We start from the raw sequence: 19,755 nt of genomic DNA, 5'->3' as shown, positions 1-19,755 counted from the left end.
CACGCCTTTGGTCTGTTGTGGGCTGAGCTGTGCTGACTTGGAGTTGAAGAACAGGCACTTTGGTCTTCTGCAGTTCCGTTACTGATCTGGTTTTTTTTTTTTTTTTTTTTTGGTGGCAGATTTATTTCTGCTGGGTGTTGTTTATGAGCTAGTGTTTAGGCACCCAAAGGCTTCTTTTTGTGTGTTCCGGGCTCTGTTTTAAAAATCGGACCGGACCGGCTGGGACCCGGCAGCTTCTCCGGTCCGGTTCAGGACTTACTTCTTAGGGGGGTNTTTTTTTTTTTTTTTTTTTTGTGGCAGATTTATTTCTGCTGGGTGTTGTTTATGAGCTAGTGTTTAGGCACCCAAAGGCTTCTTTTTGTGTGTTCCAGGCTCTGTTTTAAAAACCGGACTGGACCGGTTGGGACCCGACAGCTTCTCCGGTCCGGTTCAGGTCTTAGGGGTTTTTTTTGTAAAATTTCAAAATTATAAGGGTTAATGTTATTTCATAGGGGTGTTTTAAAAATATGTCAAAAGTTTAGGGATTAATTGGTAATTTTTTGGGGCATTTTTGAAATATATAAAAATTTTAGGAACTAATTTGAACTTTTTAGGGGAATTTTTGTAATATATTAAAATTTAAGGAATTAATATGTAATTTTTTAAAAATAAAATTGTAGCTGACATCATCGGTCCAACCGATTGGATCGATTGACCCATGACCCGGGCAGCAAAACTGGTTGCCCTCTAGTCCAGGTTTTAAAACAATGGTTTCGGGTGCTAGCATTTGTAAAAGATTATACATCCTTGCCTCTACATCATTTGTTTTCTTCGATGTCTCATCCCCTGGTTCTTATCCTAGGGTTGGGGTGTTAGGAAGTTTTTCCTCTTTAGTTTATAGGTATAATTATTTATTCTTTATATAATTGTTATTTACTACAAACTAGACCTCAGAGATGGTGCCAGAAGAAATATGGAGTTTATGCATGTGGGAAACTATGATAGCCAATCTTTGTGAAACCGATCAACATGACAATCGGTCAAAATTATGATCAAGGCCCTCCTCTTATCCCACACACTTACACTCACCCACACATCTTTAAACATCATCTAAAAGGACTAGTGAAAATTAAACATATCAAGAGCATAAATGAAAACATATATATTAAACATATCAAGAACATAAATAAAGAACATATATATGATCTTCTGTTATTCTAAACATTATCAGATTATTATAACACCCTTGAGGTTGAGGACAGGTTTAGAAATATCAAACAAATGTGTGAGAATAAAATATGAAGAGAGAAATGTATGCAGGGAAGAAATGTGAAAGAAGTTTGATAAGAGAAAAATGTGAGAGCAAGAGAAGTATACAAGAGATTTTTTCACAAAAATCCTCCTCCACGGGAAGATAAGAGCTCTTATTTATAAAGAAGTTCGATACAATACATACAAGACACATTAAAGAGCCATTTATTACATGGCTTGATACAATTGACTTTTTTGGATTTTTTTTTTTTTTTTTTTTACAATATTTGACTTTTACAACTTATACGGAAGATATTACATTAGAGTTGGCAAACTACCATTTAGTCCACATCTATTTTACAGATAAACATAAAGGACATAAGTATTTACTTTAAGACACGCAGAGCTTTAATCATCTAACAGGTTTGTAACGTGCCCCGAGTCTTCATCTTGGAAATCAAGACAACCCATTGCTTGGATCCAATCAGTAGGAATATGTCGAGAAGATGAATCTAGATGAGTATCCAAAGAAGTGTCTAGAAACTGAGATGGCTCCCTTGTAAAGGTACTTGATGCATGCATGTACTGTTGTCGCTTGGATTTATGAAGGTAGTAATCATGAGACTGCTGAAGCTCTTCTTCCTACCCAGTATTTGGCTGTGAGTCTAGGTACCACCATTCTGGATAATTTGAAGTGGCATTTAATTGAGCAGTGATGGAACGTATGCATGTTTGTTTTGCTTGGAGTAATTTCTCAGTGTAGTTTGGAGGAAAGAGTTCCCACGGAGCATCATCGCAAAAAGATGGCCATATTTCATCTGGAATTATCTGACTTTTTTCAAAAAGGATTTTTTGAATCGATCTAGTCTCAACTGGATGGTCAAACATATTATGGACGAGATCATATAGATAAGATCGTTGAAATGTGACTTGATGTTATGAAAAATATAGACCATCGAATCTGATGGAGTGATGTCTATGAAAAAACATGATAGACCATACCATTTTGGTGGATATAAGACCTTTGTATCGGGCAAGCTGATGAGCAAACACAAATTTCTATTTTTCTAGGGTTTTGAACAATTTGAGAAAAGCCATCAAAGAGTGTAACTCAAAGGTTGAGGATAACTGGTATTGGGAAATTATTTTCAACATATGATGGACTGAGAATTGAATGGCAATGTGGTACCGATGTAACATATACCAAAAGAACCATAATAATTCTTCTGGAAATAAGATATCTGGCCCCGGAGGTAAACAAAAGATTTTTGAAAAGGGATAATCCGATGGACACCTAACATATCATACATGGATTGTCCACATTTTTCAATGCATTAAATTTGATAAGAAAACATGAGGGTGGTAGCATTTTCATCAATGGTACGAGTTCGAACAAGGTCATCGAATTCAGGAAGTACGTTTGGAATATGGTTTGGTATAGTAGATGATGAACAAGAACTTGATTGGGTTAATGGTTGGAACATGAAACAGGGAAGTGGTTTGGATCTAGGGTGCATGAAATTGACTTGTTTAATTTTAGGCTGGGATAGATAATTTGCAATGGTATTGGTGTGACCTTTGATGTGTTGAATGGTGAAAGAATACTTGCTAAACCATTCTGCCCATTGAAGTAGTTGTTAATGTGGAACATTTTTCTTGTTGAGTCGGAGCATTTGACTTTATATCTGTTTCGACAAAGAAATGATGTCCAACAAGATAATGATAATATTGTTGATGTGGTTTGAATTGTCCACTCTGATATCCACACAAATGTCATACTTTGTGATCATCTTGTTCAAAAAGCACTGTACCCCAATGAGTGTCACTAGCATCCGTCTAAGGAATTCGTTTCCCAGAAGAGGGAATCTTCAATGGCTGTGTATGGAAGAATTTGCGTTTAAGACTTTTGACTGCATTGGTTTTCTTTTCAGACCACGAAGGAGGATTTTTTTTAAGCATCTGGGAAAGTAGAGAAATGAGTTGAGAAATGTTGGGAATGAAACTGCGCATGTAATTGGCAATTCCCAAGAATTGTTGTAATTCTTTCTTGGTTGTGAGAACATATGGGAATTTTCGCAATTCATTAGCAATATGAGGCTGGAGGTCATACTTGCCATCAGCAATAACCATACCAAGAAAATCAATCTTTGTCTGTCCTAGCTGCATTTTTTTCTCAGTAAGCATAATACCATAAGAATGTATGATATCAACAAACTGGCGAAGAAGATGTACATAAGATTCCTCATCTTTTGAGAAGGGGAGAATATTATCGATATAAATGAGACATGTATGAAGAAGGGAAGCAAAAATCTTTGTCATGGCTTTCTAAAACAGGGAAGGAACGACCTTAAGACCAAAAGGCATGACCGTCCATTAGTAATGTTGGTTGGGAATGCAGAAAACAGTCTTATGACGATCATCAGGATGAATTCCATGTTGCCAAAATCCAACTTTGAGATCAAATTTGGAAAACATCTTTGCATTATGGAGATTTGCAAAGAGAACTTGTTTGGAAAGTAGAGAAAATTTATCATCACGGAGAAAAAAATTCAATGACTGATAATTGATAACAAGTCTGAGTTTTCCTCTGGCTTGTTCAACACATTTGTTGACGTAAAAAAGCTTCACATGCCCATTAAGAATTTGTGGGTTCAATCAATCCTTGAGATAAAAGCTGAGTATATTCTTGTTGGGCTAGGCTAAGATGTTATAGTGACATGCCAGAATGACTAGCTTTAGTGAGATTGATATCTTCGCTCTTGATGAATGGGAGATGGATAAAAAAATCAGAACTCTTCCATAATGGATGAGAACATTTAGTGAGAAAATCTGCGTGAGAATTTGCACAAAAGCGGGAAATAAGCTGGGCTTTGATCTGTTCAATAGGATTGCCTTCAATCTAGAATAAGTTAGGTTGAGTGGTCCAAGATTGGAAAAACATCTTGTACCGAGCACCATTAGGGAGGATTCTAAGTTTATTGAGTTTAGAATAAACATCAAAACCTAGAACCATAACTTTGATAGGTAAATCGGAACCAAGAACTTTGTGAAAAGTAAAACATCCTGGAAGAATTTGGATTTTAATGGGTTTACTGATCAGATAAGTAGTGAAAGTGTCACTATTAGCAATGTATAAAACTTCTTAATGAGGTTTCCACTGAAAAGATGGGAGGATTTTAGGGTTGATAACAGTACGAGTAGCACCAGTATCAAAAAATGTTATGACTGAAATGGGATTGGAATATTTAGTAAGGAAGATCTGAACTTTTCCTGTAGATACGTGACATGAGAAGGCTAAGGATGGAAGGGATTGTGGTGTTTGTTGGATATGGTAGAAATAGTGACAATCATTTGAATAAGAGAACTTAGTATCAATGATTGCAAACTGAAAAACAGTGTCTGAAGTGAGTTCTTCATCCATTGAAAACCAGCTTTCAACATCATCATCAGAAAAATCTATATTAGCGAGCTAAGAAAGCTATCGCATCATTTTGGTTGACTGTTTGGGCTTGTTTGGACAATTTTTGACAAAATGACCAGGACGGTTGCACAAATAACACCGATTAGATCGTTTGCCTCTACGTTTCTTTTTCCGAAGAAACTTGCAGTACTTGAAATGTCAAAATTTGCGCTTGGTAGGAGCATTAGGTGGAGAAAACTTAATGCGTCTAGAATGAAACTTCTTCTTGGTAGGACAAGAACATGAACGATCTTATTTGCACTTGATCTGCAAGTCTGGTCTCTAACAAACCTTTGTCAGCTGCTTAGAACGCTTAAGATAATCATCAAAAAATTGTTTTTGAGAACAGAGCTGTTCCAGAGCATGGAACCAAGTTGTTTACCTTGAGACTGCATAAGCTTGGTTGCTTCATGACTTAAGGATTCTAGAATAGACGCTAAAAAGGCTTGCTTCATTTTAGGATCATCCATAACCCTAAGTAGATGATATCTTTTTACAATCTCTTTGTAATGTTTGTCAAGATCTTTCTTTTTGAGAGAACAACATCACATCTTAAAATATTATTCTCTGACCTGGTCCTCATAAAGGTGAGGTAATCCACAAAATTCATCATAGAGGACAAATTTTGTCTGTACTCCTGAAGACTAATCCACCAATCACGGAGAATGCCACTAAATCTAGTTGTAAACTGTGTAAGTACAGTAGAGACTTAGGCATTAGGTTTAAACATCTCAGCTTGTAACCAGGCTTGAAATTCATACATCCGATTTCTCCATTTGTGTGTAAGAAAACCATCAACAGTAAAAGTGTGGAGCTTGGCTAAAGCTATATAAGAGTCACACTTAGTTGTAGTCTGACGGGATTGTTGATACATAGGCGAAGAGTCTAGAATGGAATCATCACCTTCAGGCATCTCATCATCAACTTCAGAGACAACAGGTGGTCTTGAAGATTCGAGTTGATGGGTCATCAATTGAGGATAAACATTAAGATGATGATTAGAAGTATCACTTTCAGAAACAAAGCTACTATCAAATGATTCATCAGTAGAAGGCATATCAGCTTCTAATTCTGTTTGGAAGGAAGATAGAGAATCCTGAGAAATACCAGAAGCTGCAAGACATTGCCTTTCTGCCATGCCTCTAAAAAAAGAGCTCATAAAATTGGAAGAGACAGGATTTTCTGAAGAGACAGGATCAACAGAGGTTTGGCGATCTTCCATCATCATTATTTGCATTAGAGCTTTATCCTTAGATAAAGGACGATGAGGCTTAGGAGATGGAGGATCTGAATGACTGGAATAGAAAGAGTCAAGTATGTCATCGGATGATTTCCACGTTTTAGCAGAATATTTTTCTCGCTTCTTTTGCTCCCGTTCCAGCTTAATCTTTTCATCACTTTTTTGCGGAGCTTGGCATATAACTGTTTAGTATTGCCAAAAGTCTGAACAGCACCAAAAGGTATGTGAGGTGAGACCAAAGGTTGACTAATCTTTGGGAAAGGTGAAAAAGAGGGTTGTGGCCATGTTGTTGAAGAATCAAAAGGATTTGGCACCAAAGACATTTCAGGAAAAGTCTATAGTTGTCTGAGTTTTTGCTTAAGATATTCATGCTAAAGCGATGCCATTTGGGTTTTTAGCTACTTCATTTCTGCTTCCTTCTAGAGAAATTGAGCTAAATAACCATGAGAGGTGCTAACAATGTGCATCAATTCCTGATGGAGCTGATCAATCCGGTTTTGAAGCTGATCAACCTGTTTTTGTATACTAGAAATCAGCATAGTATGGTTATGAGACTGAGAGTTCACCTAATGAGCAACCAAATCCAATTTTTGGTCCATTCTGGTAATGGTTTTATTTTGGGCTAAAGCATTTTCAGTCTGCCAATTAAGAACTGCTTCAGCTTGAGAGAATTTTGGCGTGAAGTCATTAGACTGTATGACTTTGGAAGGAACCAATTTTGGTTGTTGAGTCGCAATTTCCTAAAGAGAATGAAAGTTTGTGTCATAATTGAAATTTTGTCCTGTCTTTTGGGGTTCAAGAGATTGAATCATCATAATGGACTGGACATATGGAGTATGAACAAGGGGTGAATGGGTTGTTTTGTTTTCTTTTGCAATCCACCGGAAAGCCTACTGATAACATGGTAAAGGTTTTTTTTGAAGTAAGGTGATTTAGCAGGTTTAGATCGTTTTAAAGGTGATTTGGGTTTAGGTTTTGGAGGGATTTCCCATGAAGGTTTAATGGATGGTGATTCTTTCCAAGCTAGTGGAGAATATTTGACATAATAGTCAAATTTACCAAATGGTTGACCAAGGAGGCCAACTTCAAGATCATGGTCTTCAAATCTGGAGTGAAAATCTTTTTTACTACATCGAGTTGTTTGTTTTTTCCGTCTGGAATGGTTTCGTCTAGAAAGATAATGCTCGTCTATTTCCCAAATAGGATCATCACGACAGTCCGAGCATTGGCAGTCAAGATCAAATAGAGTGTGACCAGTAACTGGATCAAATTGATGATAGACCGGAGCACCAGATTGTTGAAATGAGTGAATGAAAAGTTCAAGTTCTCGTACTACTATGGCTAGTGAGACTAGAATGATCATGAATTGAGTTTTTCGAAATCTCAAAGGTGGAGCACTGGGAGTTGTTGGAGACTCAAATTTGATAGTTGTTATTCTGTCACTGTTATCATGCATGGTAGATTCTGTAGAAACCACTGGAGTTTCTTTTTTATTAAGAGACTCTTAACTCGTCACCCAAGAGTCTAGTAACAATTTAATCAAATCATCTCTAGAAATCTGCCTGGGAATATTGATACAGTGAAAAGTATTCTGAGAGTCAACAGTAAAGAGCAACGCATCAATATTAGTAGGAATAGCGAGATCAAGAGCATAGTCTCGGATCTGCCAAACTATCTGGTAATGCAAAGTAGCTGCAATATTTCCTAGATTTAAATCTGCACCAATTATCTGTAATTGAACTTTAAGAGCTTTTGAATAATAAACATCAGAAAGAGACATATTGAAATTAGGAAACAATGTCATAATGACTATTCCAGCATTCAAAGTTGTTTGTGTCATTCCTATACAAGCATATTGATATTGGACAAATCTGGTATCTAACAGAGCGATGCGGACAGAGACTAGAAGTCATTTTCTGCCATGGTAAGATAGAGCTAGCCTGATAGCACCAAAGTGTAACTGAAAGGATCCTTCACGGATCCATTAGGTAATGGATTCTTGAGGGATTTCAAAAGTAACATATTGTTCTTGAGTTATGCCTAAAATTTGATACTTATCAAAAGTACTAGTCTAGACATACTCTTTGACTAGCTTTCTGGAAGGTCTAACAAGAGTTTTAAAGGTTTTGGACAAAGAAGAAGAAGACCTGAAAAATGTTGTATAAGGATTTACAATGGGAAGGATAATATCTTGGATTTTTTTATTTTCTGAGATATAAGATATTTCATACAAACTATCCACTTTAGAAGAAAATCTAGATAAACTAATATTTATTGGAGCAGTAAACGTAGATAAAGTTAAAGAGAATTTCATATGCACAAGTTCAACCTCTTAGATGTGTAATACAACCTCAAATGGTAAGAATAGCTCAAGACCCATAATAAATTAAAAACATAAAACATAACCAGGACTTAAAGGAGCCAATATCCGAGGGGAGGTAGTCCTCCGCACACACAGAAATTGTAATCAATAAGTAACTTAAAGAAGCCAATAACCGATGGGAGATAGTCCTCTGCACACACAAAAATTGGAATCAATAAGTGTGCTGGCTCTAATACCATTAGGGTTACTAGACCTCAGAGATGGTGCCAGAAGAAATATAGAGTTTATGCATGTAAGAAACTATGATAGGTTACTAGACCTCAGAGATGATGCCAGAAGAAATATGGAGTTTATGCATGTGAAAAACAATGATAACTGACCTTTGTGAAACCGATCAACATGACAATCGGTCAAAATTATGATTAAGATCATCCTCTTATCCCACACACTTACACCCACCCACACATCTTCTAACATTATCTAAAAGGGTTAATGAAAATTAAATATATCAAAAGCATAAATAAAAACATATATATTAAACATATCAAGAACATAAATAAAAAACATATATGTGATCTTGCTACTCTTAACATTATCAGATTATTACAATACCCTTGAAATTGAGAGAATGTTTAAAAATATGAAAAAACCATGAAAGAAATGTGTGAGAATAAAATATGAAGAGAGAAATGTATGCAGGGAAGAAATGTGAGAGAAGTTTGATAAGAGAACAATGTGAGAGCAAAAGAAGTACACAATAGATTTTTTCACCAAAAACTGATTTTTTTATTATTAAAATAGCTGCTCGTCTTCAAGTGTAGAGGACTCGATGCGTAGGAAAAACTCAAAAACCCAGTTGAATGATGATCCGAACGGGACCCGTGAAATGAACCCAATTGGATTTGTGTAATCGGCAGATCAAAAGTTTGAAATAAAATCCAAAGGCTCTTAGTCAAGACTTGAGAGACTGATATATCATTACAAAGCTTAATTAATTACTATAATAAAATTGGAAAAAATTGAAAGATATTTGTTTCCGCAAGATCACTATTGAGAACGCAAACCAGGTATATTCCTAAGACCCATCTTGGCAAGGACACGGTTGGGAATAGCTGGAGGATTATCAAGTCCCATGCATCGACTGTATTCATTTGCAAGCTCCACAAGCCTACATTTGTCCCTCCCCACTTTCTTTATGGAATTATAATAACCAAGCCATGCCTGGTACGCTGATTCTTTGTGCTTCATCTCCACATGGGAAAGTGCACGGTCTACCTGTTTGACAAACAATATTTTCACATATTTAATCTTTGTATTCACTTGGAGTAATACTAGCCTTACAAAAAGCCATACAAAGAGTCGAATCTAACCCTTGAAAGAAGGGAAAAAGAGAGAGATTCAAGGGCTGGATTTGACTCTTTGTATGACTCTTTGTAAGGTTAGTATTACTCATTCACTTGTCAATTTATAAGACTACTATAGCTTCACAGAAAAAAATCACTAAGTAGTATTACAATACAATAAACAAGCTGCAAAAAAGTTGATAAAATATTCAAACTCGCCTTTTTCTGTGTGTCTGGATCAAATGAAGGCACAGAAGCTTTTGTTATTGGCAAATCCTTGACAGTCGATAAAAAGAATTCCTCCCACGGAGCAAGTAACAATACGCCTTGCCCTTCTTTACCTTTACGTCCAGTTCGGCCAAGCCTATGTATATACTGTTCTCTATCAGCTGGCAAGCCCACCTACAATTGCAAAGAATTATTTGGCAATATAATATCCACAATGGCAAACAAAAATTGGTGTACTTTGCATTGACATCCAGAAGGCATGGAAATCAAAAAGAAACTCTGAAAAAGTTTCCATTCCAAAATGTTTGAACTTCTGTAAGAAATGAATTGAACTAATGCTTTTAGATTGTGTCCTATTACCTGAATGACAAGTGTAACATCAGGGTAATCAACCCCACGAGCAGATACATCAGAAGTCACAAGAATGAGACCTTTTGATTTCCGAAATTCATCAGAAACCCTGGTTCTGTAACTCTGTGGCTTTCTAGAGTGTATCTCTCTAACATTCAGCTTCAGCTCACCCAGAAGGTTGGCAACCAATCTAGTTACCATGGCAGTGGTGCAAAATACAAGAACCTGCACAAATCAGTGGACATTTTGCCCAAAAGAGGACAAATTAAAGATGCCGATTTCTGTGACATTAAAAAAAATCATAATAAATACTGGCTAAAGAAAGTTTAGACGCCCAAATCTCCTTTATAACTCCCATAATGCTAAACCATGGGTCAGTGACCATGCATGTGCATAAATATTAAATCATACTCCAACAAGAACTGGAAAGTGGAAATTTAACTTCTACAGAAAATCCAACAAAGAAAGTTTGAATGACAGACTTACGGACCGCGTCTGTACCTTATAGTCAACGTTATCTGCAACATGCTCTTTCAGAAGAACATACAGGAGGGGGAAGTGCTTGTCTAGTGGAGCAACTAAATGCATCTGTTTGACCTGAAATGATCCAACATTTTAAGAATTAGAGTACCAAGAAAAAAATTTAGTTACTGGGAAGGGTCATCAGAAGGCCAACCTGTGAGTGTGTTTCCTCACTTCCTTCTTGAACAGTATTGATGAATTCATGATCTCTTTTCAAAGCAACATGACAAATCTGACGAACCTTCACAACATATAGCACCTTTAGTATTTTCTTTCAATCTAAAATAGCACGCTAAAACAAACCCAAGGTCAGAACTAAACCTCTTCAGGAACTGTGGCAGAAAACAAGAGTGTTTGTCGTTCTTTTGGAACAGCAGCAATTATATTCTCAATGTCTTTTCGAAATCCCATGTCCAATAACTGATCGGCTTCATCAAGTACGAGAACTTTCACGCCCATCAACCTTGTTGCAAATCCTGCAGTATTCTCAATATGGTCTCTGAGCCTTCCAGGAGTCGCGACAAGAATCTGAGATTTTGAATGTGTGAAAGTTTAACAATATCCCTACTATTTCATGATGGATTTGACTACAAGGTGTCACTAACCAGATATTATAGTCAATAACCATGCAATATTATATGCAGTACATGCTCTGGGGATCCTGTTTTGATTGGTTGATGGCTAAGAATCTCTTAATTTAACACAATCATTCTACCAAGACAGTCTAATTTGCTCACTTTGTGCCCGATGCATGTCAACAATTGAAAAAAGTGTCAAACAATTAGAGGTTGTTAGACTGATTCATATTTGGCCTATCAAATCTCCTATAAGGCTCCGACACATGACAGGCATCAAATTAAATATGAAACATGCCCTATGATGCAATAAGAAGCTCACCTGGCAAGGGGTTGATTGCATCCGTTTTTGCTCCATAGCAAGTCTTGTACCACCTATCACAACTTGAACTCCAATAGATGGATGATACTTAAGTAGTGTGTTAGCTTCTGCAGCAGCTTGAGTTGCAAGCTCTCGAGTAGGGCATACTACGAGCACAAGAATTGGGGGCCGCTTTTGATCACGACCAACAGGAGGAGATTTGGTGACAACTTCAATAGAAGGGAGCTGAAAACAAAGAACTTCTCAAGTAAACAAACTGAATAACTCATGTCCAAACTCCTATCCTAGGTGCAGCAAACAAAGAGAACCTTTGCTTCCTACAGATTCTAAGATGACATCAAATTGGAATTCATAAACTGGAAATATTCTTAGAGTAATACTAGCCTTACAAAGAGGCATATAAAGAGTCATCCAAAGAGTCAAATCCAACCCTTGAAAAAATGGAAAAAGAGAGAGAGAAAGAGGCAATCATGAATTTCAAGGGTTGGATTTGACTCTTTGTATGCCTCTTTGTAAGGCTAGTATTACTCATATTCTTATTTCTGTTTCGAATTCTGAATCTCTATCAAAATCACAGTATAAATTTAATGCCAAAAATGAACATACAGAAGTAACCAAACTATAATAACATCCCTACACAACTAATTTTCTTATTTTCTAAAAGTTATGCATGGTTTTTGGTAATTTTTCAAAGTGGAAGTGTGCTATTAGTTTTTAAAACAATATGTAAATCTTAAGAAAGGAGACCCAAACTTTTGATGATTTAAATGCAAACCAAGATAATTAGAAAACCTCTAAAAACCATAAAAGGGCACTAATTATTGTTAGGATTCAGCAAAACATCTTGCCTTGGTGTATAGACTAACATAAGATAATCCTTTTTTTTTTTTAATAGTCTTACCAAAAATGCTACCGTTTTTCCGGTGCCTGTTTTAGCCTTAGCCAGAACATCCTTACCTGAGAAACAATATCAATCAGAATAAGCAAAGTGAATAGAACAGGCATCAAATAAAATCAAAAGAACCATATATAAGAAAATGAAAGCTACTTTAGTGAACTCTAATCATTTTAACGACCACAGTAGCTCAAAACAGTCAAAGTTCAAAACAAGAGAATATCAAACTGACATAATACCAAACTCACTATCAATCTCATTATCTTTCTTAATCAGGAGTTTCCACCAGTTATCAAATCAATGAAAACTTTCCTAGTAACGATCTGCAGTTTCATATTATTCCTTCTGGCAGAGGAGATAAGAAAGGGCGTCCACGATTCAGGTTTTTCCATTCTTTTGATTTGAAATATTAGGTTACAAATCTCTCTCTCATTAACAAGTTTCTGAATGTAAATTCTGTATAATAGTATAGTCTTAAACAATAGTTGACAAAACATAGCAAAAATTAACTTGAAAGGAATCGTAATCTACAAGGATTGAATTTAAAGAGTGGACAAGCAATCCACACAAAGAATCCTAAAAAAAAGTAGAAATATATATATAAAATAAATAAATAAATAAAAAATCTTATAATACATTAGAAAGATTTTAACCTTTGAGTATTACAGGAAGAGATGCCTCCTGTACTACAGTCATCTTCTCATATCCAGCATCCTTGATTCCCTTCAGTGACAAGGGGGAGAGTGAACATTGATCGAATCTGCAGGATCCAAAATGTCAGGTGTTTAAAATGAAAAGAGTAGTGAAGTAAGTATAGAGCTAAATAACATTGGCCACTAAGAATTAGTTAACATTAGTTTTCCAGGTTCAACTGATGTAACCAAATATGACGGTCACAATCTCCACTGGTCATCTTTTAGTGGAAGCAAAGTGCAAATAATAGGTGAAAGTTAAACAAAACCCTACGACATACCTGCTCTCACTCAAATACGAATCATATTTCCCCGGTGAACTTTTCGTCTCACCACCCTCATCATCTAATCCAATAGAAGTCCTGGCATTCTTCCTGAAAGTACTATCATCATCATCATCATCAACATCACTAACATCATCGACATCACTAGCTTTCTCATTAAGCAAATCCCCTATACCACTCATAATTCTCCCTCTCTCCTCATTCACATCATCACCATTATCATCATCGGAAAAAGGCCTTTCTCTTTTGAAAATTTTCCCTTCTTTCTTGAAGCTCCCCCTGTCCTTCCTCTCACCTCTCTTCTCTGTAAAAGAATTAACACTTCCTCTCTCAAACCCACTATTCTTTTTCCGCGAATAAGGCTCCCCATTACCATTCTCAAAATTACTATTAAACCTCGAATTATTATTCCTTGAAAATGAGTTAGCTGAGTTCCGATTCACTCTCCTATTAGACTCGTACAACCCGTCCGGGTTACTCTCTCTTCTCCTCTTCATCAAAAAAGAGTCTCTATCTCCACCACGAGGCTTCCTGAAATCTGACTCCTCCTTGTCTCTGTTAATGTGTTTACCATGGGATGAGTCCGGCCCTAACTCACTAACCCAGTCACTAAGTTCAGCCTCGTCCTCAATTAAACTCTTGGAAGCGCGAATTTCTCCTCGACCTCCCTCACGATCACGAGAGAACTCGGACCTAGAGATAGACCCGGTCCTGGGTCGGAACGGGCGAGTCGATAATTTCCGCACACCGTGCTGAAAGTGTTGGTCGTTACCGTGGGTGGCGAACCCTTGGTATTTGAGTTTAAAAGGGAAGGCCTGACGCAAACTGGTTATGGCTCCAGAAGTGTGAATGGAGGGTTTAAGATTCATTAAAGGAAAACGGGTGATTGGGAGGGAAGGATTGAGGAACCGGAGATGCGGTAATAGTTTAATGGGCATAGCACGACCTGAAATGATGCCGGTTCGAAATGCCAATGCCTTGTGTTTGGAGGATAGAGCAAAAGGCAGGATAAGGGTTTTTAGGGTTTAAGATTTGACTTTGAGAGGTGAGAGTGTGACATAGGGTTTAGGCCCTTTAGGGTTTGCCGGGCAATCAAAACGACATCATTTTAGTTGTTTGATTCTTTATCCGCACTATTTTATGGTATTTTAAATTTTATTTGAATATTCAATTATTACGGGATCAGAATTTATTATACAAATTTATTTGTATAGATATTAAAAAAAATCTTGGTGTCGATCACAATAAGGAAAGTGATCATAAGGTTCGAACACACAAACTCAATAAAGAGAATAAACCTCGTTAACCGTCAGACAAACTTGTTAGATTTTGCACCAATCTTCCTCAAATACAATATATGGAATGAATTTTCAAATTGAAAAGAATATAACCATTAATTTTACGGATAACAATTTCAAGAAAAGAAAAAACATTTAATCCTCCTCTCCTTGATCCTTCTGATTTTGTTATTACTTTATTTACCTTATATAATTACGTAAGGGGTCTAACTCCTAATAACATCTTTTCTAGGTCATCGATTAAATACCTGACGACTCTATCATATCTCATTTGTGCTAGTTTGCCAATAAAAATAAGCAAATTAGCTTTGAGTGGGTAATACTTAAAGACCCCTTAAAATATATGCATCTATACTTTCATATCTTTAATAAATCTATGCAATCTATTGAGGGTTTTTTCCACTTTGTAAGTCGCATCAAGAATGACATGACTTCGCCTGGATCACGTAGAGAGTAAGAAGCTTCTGTTTCTCTAGGAATGGAAGAAACAATAATGGCATAACCACGTCCGATGCGTTGAATAACCTGCAATTGTTCAGCTTCGAAAATTAGAACTTAGCCCTACATCAATATACATATGTGATAAGTTTGATTCATCATTTGTACCTTGAAAGCATCTTCATCAGTTTTATCATCTCCTATGTACATGGGAAGAAAATCGCTGCAACTGTTGAAACCAAAAGTGTCGAGCAAATACTCCAAAGCTCGACCTTTATCCCAATTGATACAAGGCCGTATCTCCAGTACCTGATTAAGTAATTAATCCACAAAATGATAAAGAAAGGAATCCTTTACACTCTTGTTATTCATTTATAACTATAAATCCTGCATATTAAAACAGCTTAGAATACCTTTTTACCACCGGATACGCGAAAATTTGGGTAAGCTTCCACGGTAGAGTTTACCATTTCTTTCAGGGAGTCCAAATCCTAAAGTTCAAAAAGCAAATTTATCATCTTAAGATTTGAGAATTGGTTTATATAGTTATGATGTCGTTAACTGTGCGGGTTGTCTAATTACCTCTTCGTGTACACGACGAAAGTGCACAGAAATGCAGAACTTGTTGTCTTCTACCATTGCACCTTTTACAGTCTTGAGTCTTTCTTCCAGCACCTGAATTATCTACAACAAGAGATTAAGCATATCGAGAGAAAGAAGAAAGATACAACTAGTTTGTAATTTTAATCATCAGATATCACCATGTGAAATGAAGAAAAATAATCCAGTATATATATCAAGTATACCTTTTGGATTGTTGGCAAAAATTCTTGTGCGGGTTGAAAGTGAACAATTTCATTACCCTATAGAGTAAAACTACTGGTCAAATGATGATGTGATTGAGATTCAGAAAAGCAAATCTGTGTAGGCAACAAATTAACGAACCTGTTCACCAACACTTCTAGATTCATGTGGGTGCTTTTCATTGTTCAAAGAGCCGAACGGAGTTGATATATCCATCCCATGGCTTCCAGCATAAGCCACATTCTTCAGTTGCACAAATCCATTCACCTACAGCATCGAAAATACATATATACGCATGAATTAAGGTAATGAATTTAAATTTTGCCATTAGCATTAATTGATGTAGTTTGTGTGGTGTCTGAGGGAAACCATTAATTGATGTGGTTTGTGTGGTGTCTGAGGGAAACCATTAACTGAATCTACCTTTTCAAGACACCTTCCACTAACAATTGCGGTAGGGAAAAAATTGGCAACTTCATTTACAGCAGAACGCATCTGCAGTAATTTAACATCATATTTGATGATTAGTTTGCTTAATTTGATGATGGAAGAATCAAGTACTGTTGTCATATATGCATGTTAAATATACAAAATCAACATGATAGAAGAAAATTACCTTATCCGACATGAAAGCTTTATCTGGATCTTGTACAATGGGTGACAATGTTCCATCATAATCCAAAAACACAACTATCTTTTTTCCATGGGCTGCTTCAATCATCTGCTCAAATAAGTCCAGTGCAGAGGGATGCTTGACCTGTAATCCACCAGAAACATATTATAATAACTGCATAGAGCAAACCAAAAAGATAACTAATGATACATCCAATCTAACATAGTAAACGATTAATATTATATACGTGAGCTTACCAACCACTCACTGTAAGAATCCAACATAGCTTCTTCGTTCTCATGGAGTCTTGCTGACAGCAAGATCGATTCCAAATTTGAAGGTTGTGACGGTGACAGTGCTCCCATTTCCTGATAATCCTGTCTCAGTTTTTTCTAATTGTATTAATTACCGGGAGTACTTTATTACATGTCCGATCATGCATGCATGGTTTGAGCAGCTTTGTCATAGGAATTTCTTGCTAAGTAATGAATAAGTAAAGCATTAAGCATACATGGAAATGTTTCATTAAAGAGAGTTGGAAATATGATTATTGTCAACTTAATTCAAATTAAGATTTAAAAAAAAACATTTAGGGATATTTTTCATATTTAAACTAATGCATTAATTTACTCACACTATGTTAAAGCGTGAAGATTATTACTAAAACTAGTTAGAACCTTCTATTCTAAAGTTTTAAAATCTGTATTAAAGGAAATTTAACTAATGCATACATAATAAGGATATGCAATTAAGGATTAGGATTACCTTAATTAATGCATTGTTCTTTTATAATAGTATTAATAATAGTAAGAACTTTAAGATAATCTTTTAACGAATAAAATATGCCGCCAGGCAAAACCAATAAAGCAGACTATAATATAATGTCTATACTATACTATTCTCCTTTTTAATTTGTTTCGGCCGACACCACTTGATACTCATGGAGGTGTTAGTCAAAATAATATAAACCAGAATAGCTAAGTGCACGAGAAAACATCATGCTTTCATGTATTTACTATTCTATAAACTGGCTATGTTCATTATTTTTTTTCTATTCTATATACTGGTTGACTAAGAAATACCCCTTAAATAATAACTTTTTCGATTAATAATTTAAAAACATTCCGCATAATTACAAAATACGACTTCGCGCAGGAATGGCAAATACATGTAAAGTGCTTTTCTCTCCTCGGCGGTCAAAATACCTAGCCGCAAACCACAAAAAGCAAAGCGCAAATAACTGATAATAAATGGCTTCAGAACACGATTTTTTTTTCTTTGATTGAATTAGAACTACTTTATAAGCATATCGTAACTCAGACTGCATCTTTTAGAATGTATGATTCTGTACAAAATCAAATCCTTATACAACAATATAAGAACAATAATTTTTCAAGCGAGAGAGGGGATGAGAGAATAAGAATTTGATTATGCGTGTGTTATGAGTAAAAACAAACGAAGAAACTGGAAATAAAGCGTACCTTGAATCCGTTGTTGAATTTTATGTGAGGAAGCGTTGTTTAAATAAGTGAAAGCTAGAAAGTGCCGGAGTATACCAACGATGGCTGTTATTTATAGACGTAGATCAAGGATTTAACTGACTTCGTATGCTCACGGGACTCCCGTTCTAATTTTTTATTTATTTTTAGACTTGTTTTAATTTTTTTTTTTTTTTTAAATATAATACCCACTTCTAAATTAGAAAAATATTATCCTGCTACTGCTAGCATTAAATATTGGGGTAAAAAGTAAAGGTAATGCATATACTGTATAGATATGCTCTCCTCCGGTGACCTTTAATTACCATATAAATAGTAAAAATACATATATGTTGACGGTGATAAGTCTTGCGTCTCCTGTTTACATAAGCATGATTATTTTCTTCATTTTATAATATAATTCGGAATTAATGAGGATTGACAAGGAAAAGGATTCTACATTAATTATAAAATCAATCTGTATAATTAAAAGATAACCATAAATAGTGCCATACAAATAATATTTACCCAAGCATGAGATACATTATTATATTTCGTGATTTTTTTCTCTTATTAGCTTTTATTTTAACACGTTTTTTTCGCGTATCCAAAAACNATTAGGATTACCTTAATTAATGCATTGTTCTTTTATAATAGTATTAATAATAGTAAGAACTTTAAGATAATCTTTTAACGAATAAAATATGCCGCCAGGCAAAACCAATAAAGCAGACTATAATATAATGTCTATACTATACTATTCTCATTTTTAATTTGTTTCGGCCGACACTACTTGATACTCATGGAGGTGTTAGTCAAAATAATATAAACCAGAATAGCTAAGTGCACGAGAAAACATCATGCTTTCATGTATTAAGTATTCTATAAACTGGCTATGTTCATTTTTATTTTTCTATTCTATTTACTGGTTGACTAAGAAATACCCCTTAAATAATAACTTTTTCAATTAATAATTGAAAAACATTCCGCATAATAACAAAATACGAGTTCGCGCAGGAATGGCAAATACATGTAAAGTGCTTTTCTCTCCTCGGCGGTCAAAATACCTAGCCGCAAACCACAAAAAGCAAAGCGCAAATAACTGATAATAAATGGCTTCAGAACACGATTTTTTTTTCTTTGATTGAATTAGAACTACTTTATAAGCATATCGTAACTCAGACTGCATCTTTTAGAATGTATGATTCTGTACAAAATCAAATCCTTATACAACAATATAAGAACAATAATTTTTCAAGCGAGAGAGGGGAGGAAAGAATAAGAATTTGATTATGCGTGTGTTATGAGTAAAAACAAACGAAGAAACTGGAAATAAAGCGTACCTTGAATCCGTTGTTGAAGTTTATGCGAGGAAGCGTTGTTTAAATAAGTGAAAGCTAGAAAGTGCCGGAGTATAACAACGAGGGCTGTTATTTATAGACGTAGATCAAGGATTTAACTGACTTCGTATGCTCACGGGACTCCCGTTCTAATTTTTTATTTATTTTTAGACTTGTTTTAATTTTTTTTTTTTTTTTAAATATAATACCCACTTCTAAATTAGAAAAATATTATCCTGCTACTGCTAGCATTAAATATTGGGGTAAAAAGTAAAGGTAATGCATATACTGTATAGATATGCTCTCCTCCGGTGACCTT

At 35.5% G+C, this 19,755-nt stretch overlaps 2 protein-coding genes across 4 annotated transcripts; both read right to left on the bottom strand.

The window, feature by feature from the left end:
- Positions 1-9,015: 9,015 nt before the first annotated feature.
- On the bottom strand, positions 9,016-14,496 carry LOC116121229 (DEAD-box ATP-dependent RNA helicase 31-like). Its single transcript, XM_031407179.1, has 10 exons — positions 13,463-14,496; positions 13,143-13,249; positions 12,496-12,551; positions 11,595-11,819; positions 11,019-11,225; positions 10,852-10,938; positions 10,677-10,772; positions 10,185-10,400; positions 9,816-9,998; positions 9,016-9,528 (listed from the first exon to the last, which is right to left on the bottom strand). The coding sequence occupies exons 1-10, from the start codon at positions 14,401-14,403 to the stop codon at positions 9,301-9,303; spliced, it is 2,346 nt and encodes a 781-aa protein (XP_031263039.1). The 5' UTR covers positions 14,404-14,496; the 3' UTR covers positions 9,016-9,300.
- Positions 14,497-14,833: 337 nt separating this feature from the next.
- LOC116121249 (trehalose-phosphate phosphatase B-like) lies at positions 14,834-18,153 on the bottom strand. 3 transcript variants are annotated; one of them, XM_031407198.1, is made up of 10 exons: positions 18,100-18,153; positions 16,876-16,995; positions 16,622-16,762; positions 16,429-16,500; positions 16,147-16,272; positions 16,008-16,064; positions 15,784-15,885; positions 15,615-15,692; positions 15,370-15,510; positions 14,834-15,288 (listed from the first exon to the last, which is right to left on the bottom strand). In XM_031407198.1, exons 2-10 carry the CDS (start codon positions 16,981-16,983, stop codon positions 15,121-15,123), a joined length of 993 nt encoding a protein of 330 aa, XP_031263058.1. In that variant the 5' UTR covers positions 16,984-16,995; positions 18,100-18,153; the 3' UTR covers positions 14,834-15,120. The 3 variants fall into 3 exon arrangements, with proteins under 3 accessions (XP_031263058.1, XP_031263069.1, XP_031263078.1); XM_031407209.1 differs by having other exon boundaries at positions 15,784-15,876; XM_031407218.1 differs by lacking the exon at positions 16,429-16,500.
- Positions 18,154-19,755: the final 1,602 nt, after the last annotated feature.

This window comes from Pistacia vera, unplaced genomic scaffold, assembly GCF_008641045.1.
Source record: "Pistacia vera cultivar Batoury unplaced genomic scaffold, PisVer_v2 Contig1268, whole genome shotgun sequence".
Lineage (NCBI taxonomy): Eukaryota > Viridiplantae > Streptophyta > Magnoliopsida > Sapindales > Anacardiaceae > Pistacia > Pistacia vera.
This window is presented reverse-complemented; position numbering and strand designations above follow the sequence as displayed.

Coding starts and splice junctions, on each gene's coding strand:
- LOC116121249 (XM_031407198.1), bottom strand. CDS start 16,983: ATGGGAGCACTGTCACCGTCACAACCTTCAAATTTGGAATCGATCTTG. Junction 15,886..16,007: donor TTTTGCCAACAATCCAAAAG/GTATACTTGATA, acceptor CTCTTGTTGTAG/ATAATTCAGGTGCTGGAAGA. Junction 15,289..15,369: donor CTGATGAAGATGCTTTCAAG/GTACAAATGATG, acceptor GAACAATTGCAG/GTTATTCAACGCATCGGACG.
- LOC116121229 (XM_031407179.1), bottom strand. CDS start 14,403: ATGCCCATTAAACTATTACCGCATCTCCGGTTCCTCAATCCTTCCCTC. Junction 13,250..13,462: donor TCGTATTTGAGTGAGAGCAG/GTATGTCGTAGG, acceptor TGGATCCTGCAG/ATTCGATCAATGTTCACTCT. Junction 11,820..12,495: donor GAAAAACGGTAGCATTTTTG/GTAAGACTATTA, acceptor CTTTGTTTTCAG/CTCCCTTCTATTGAAGTTGT.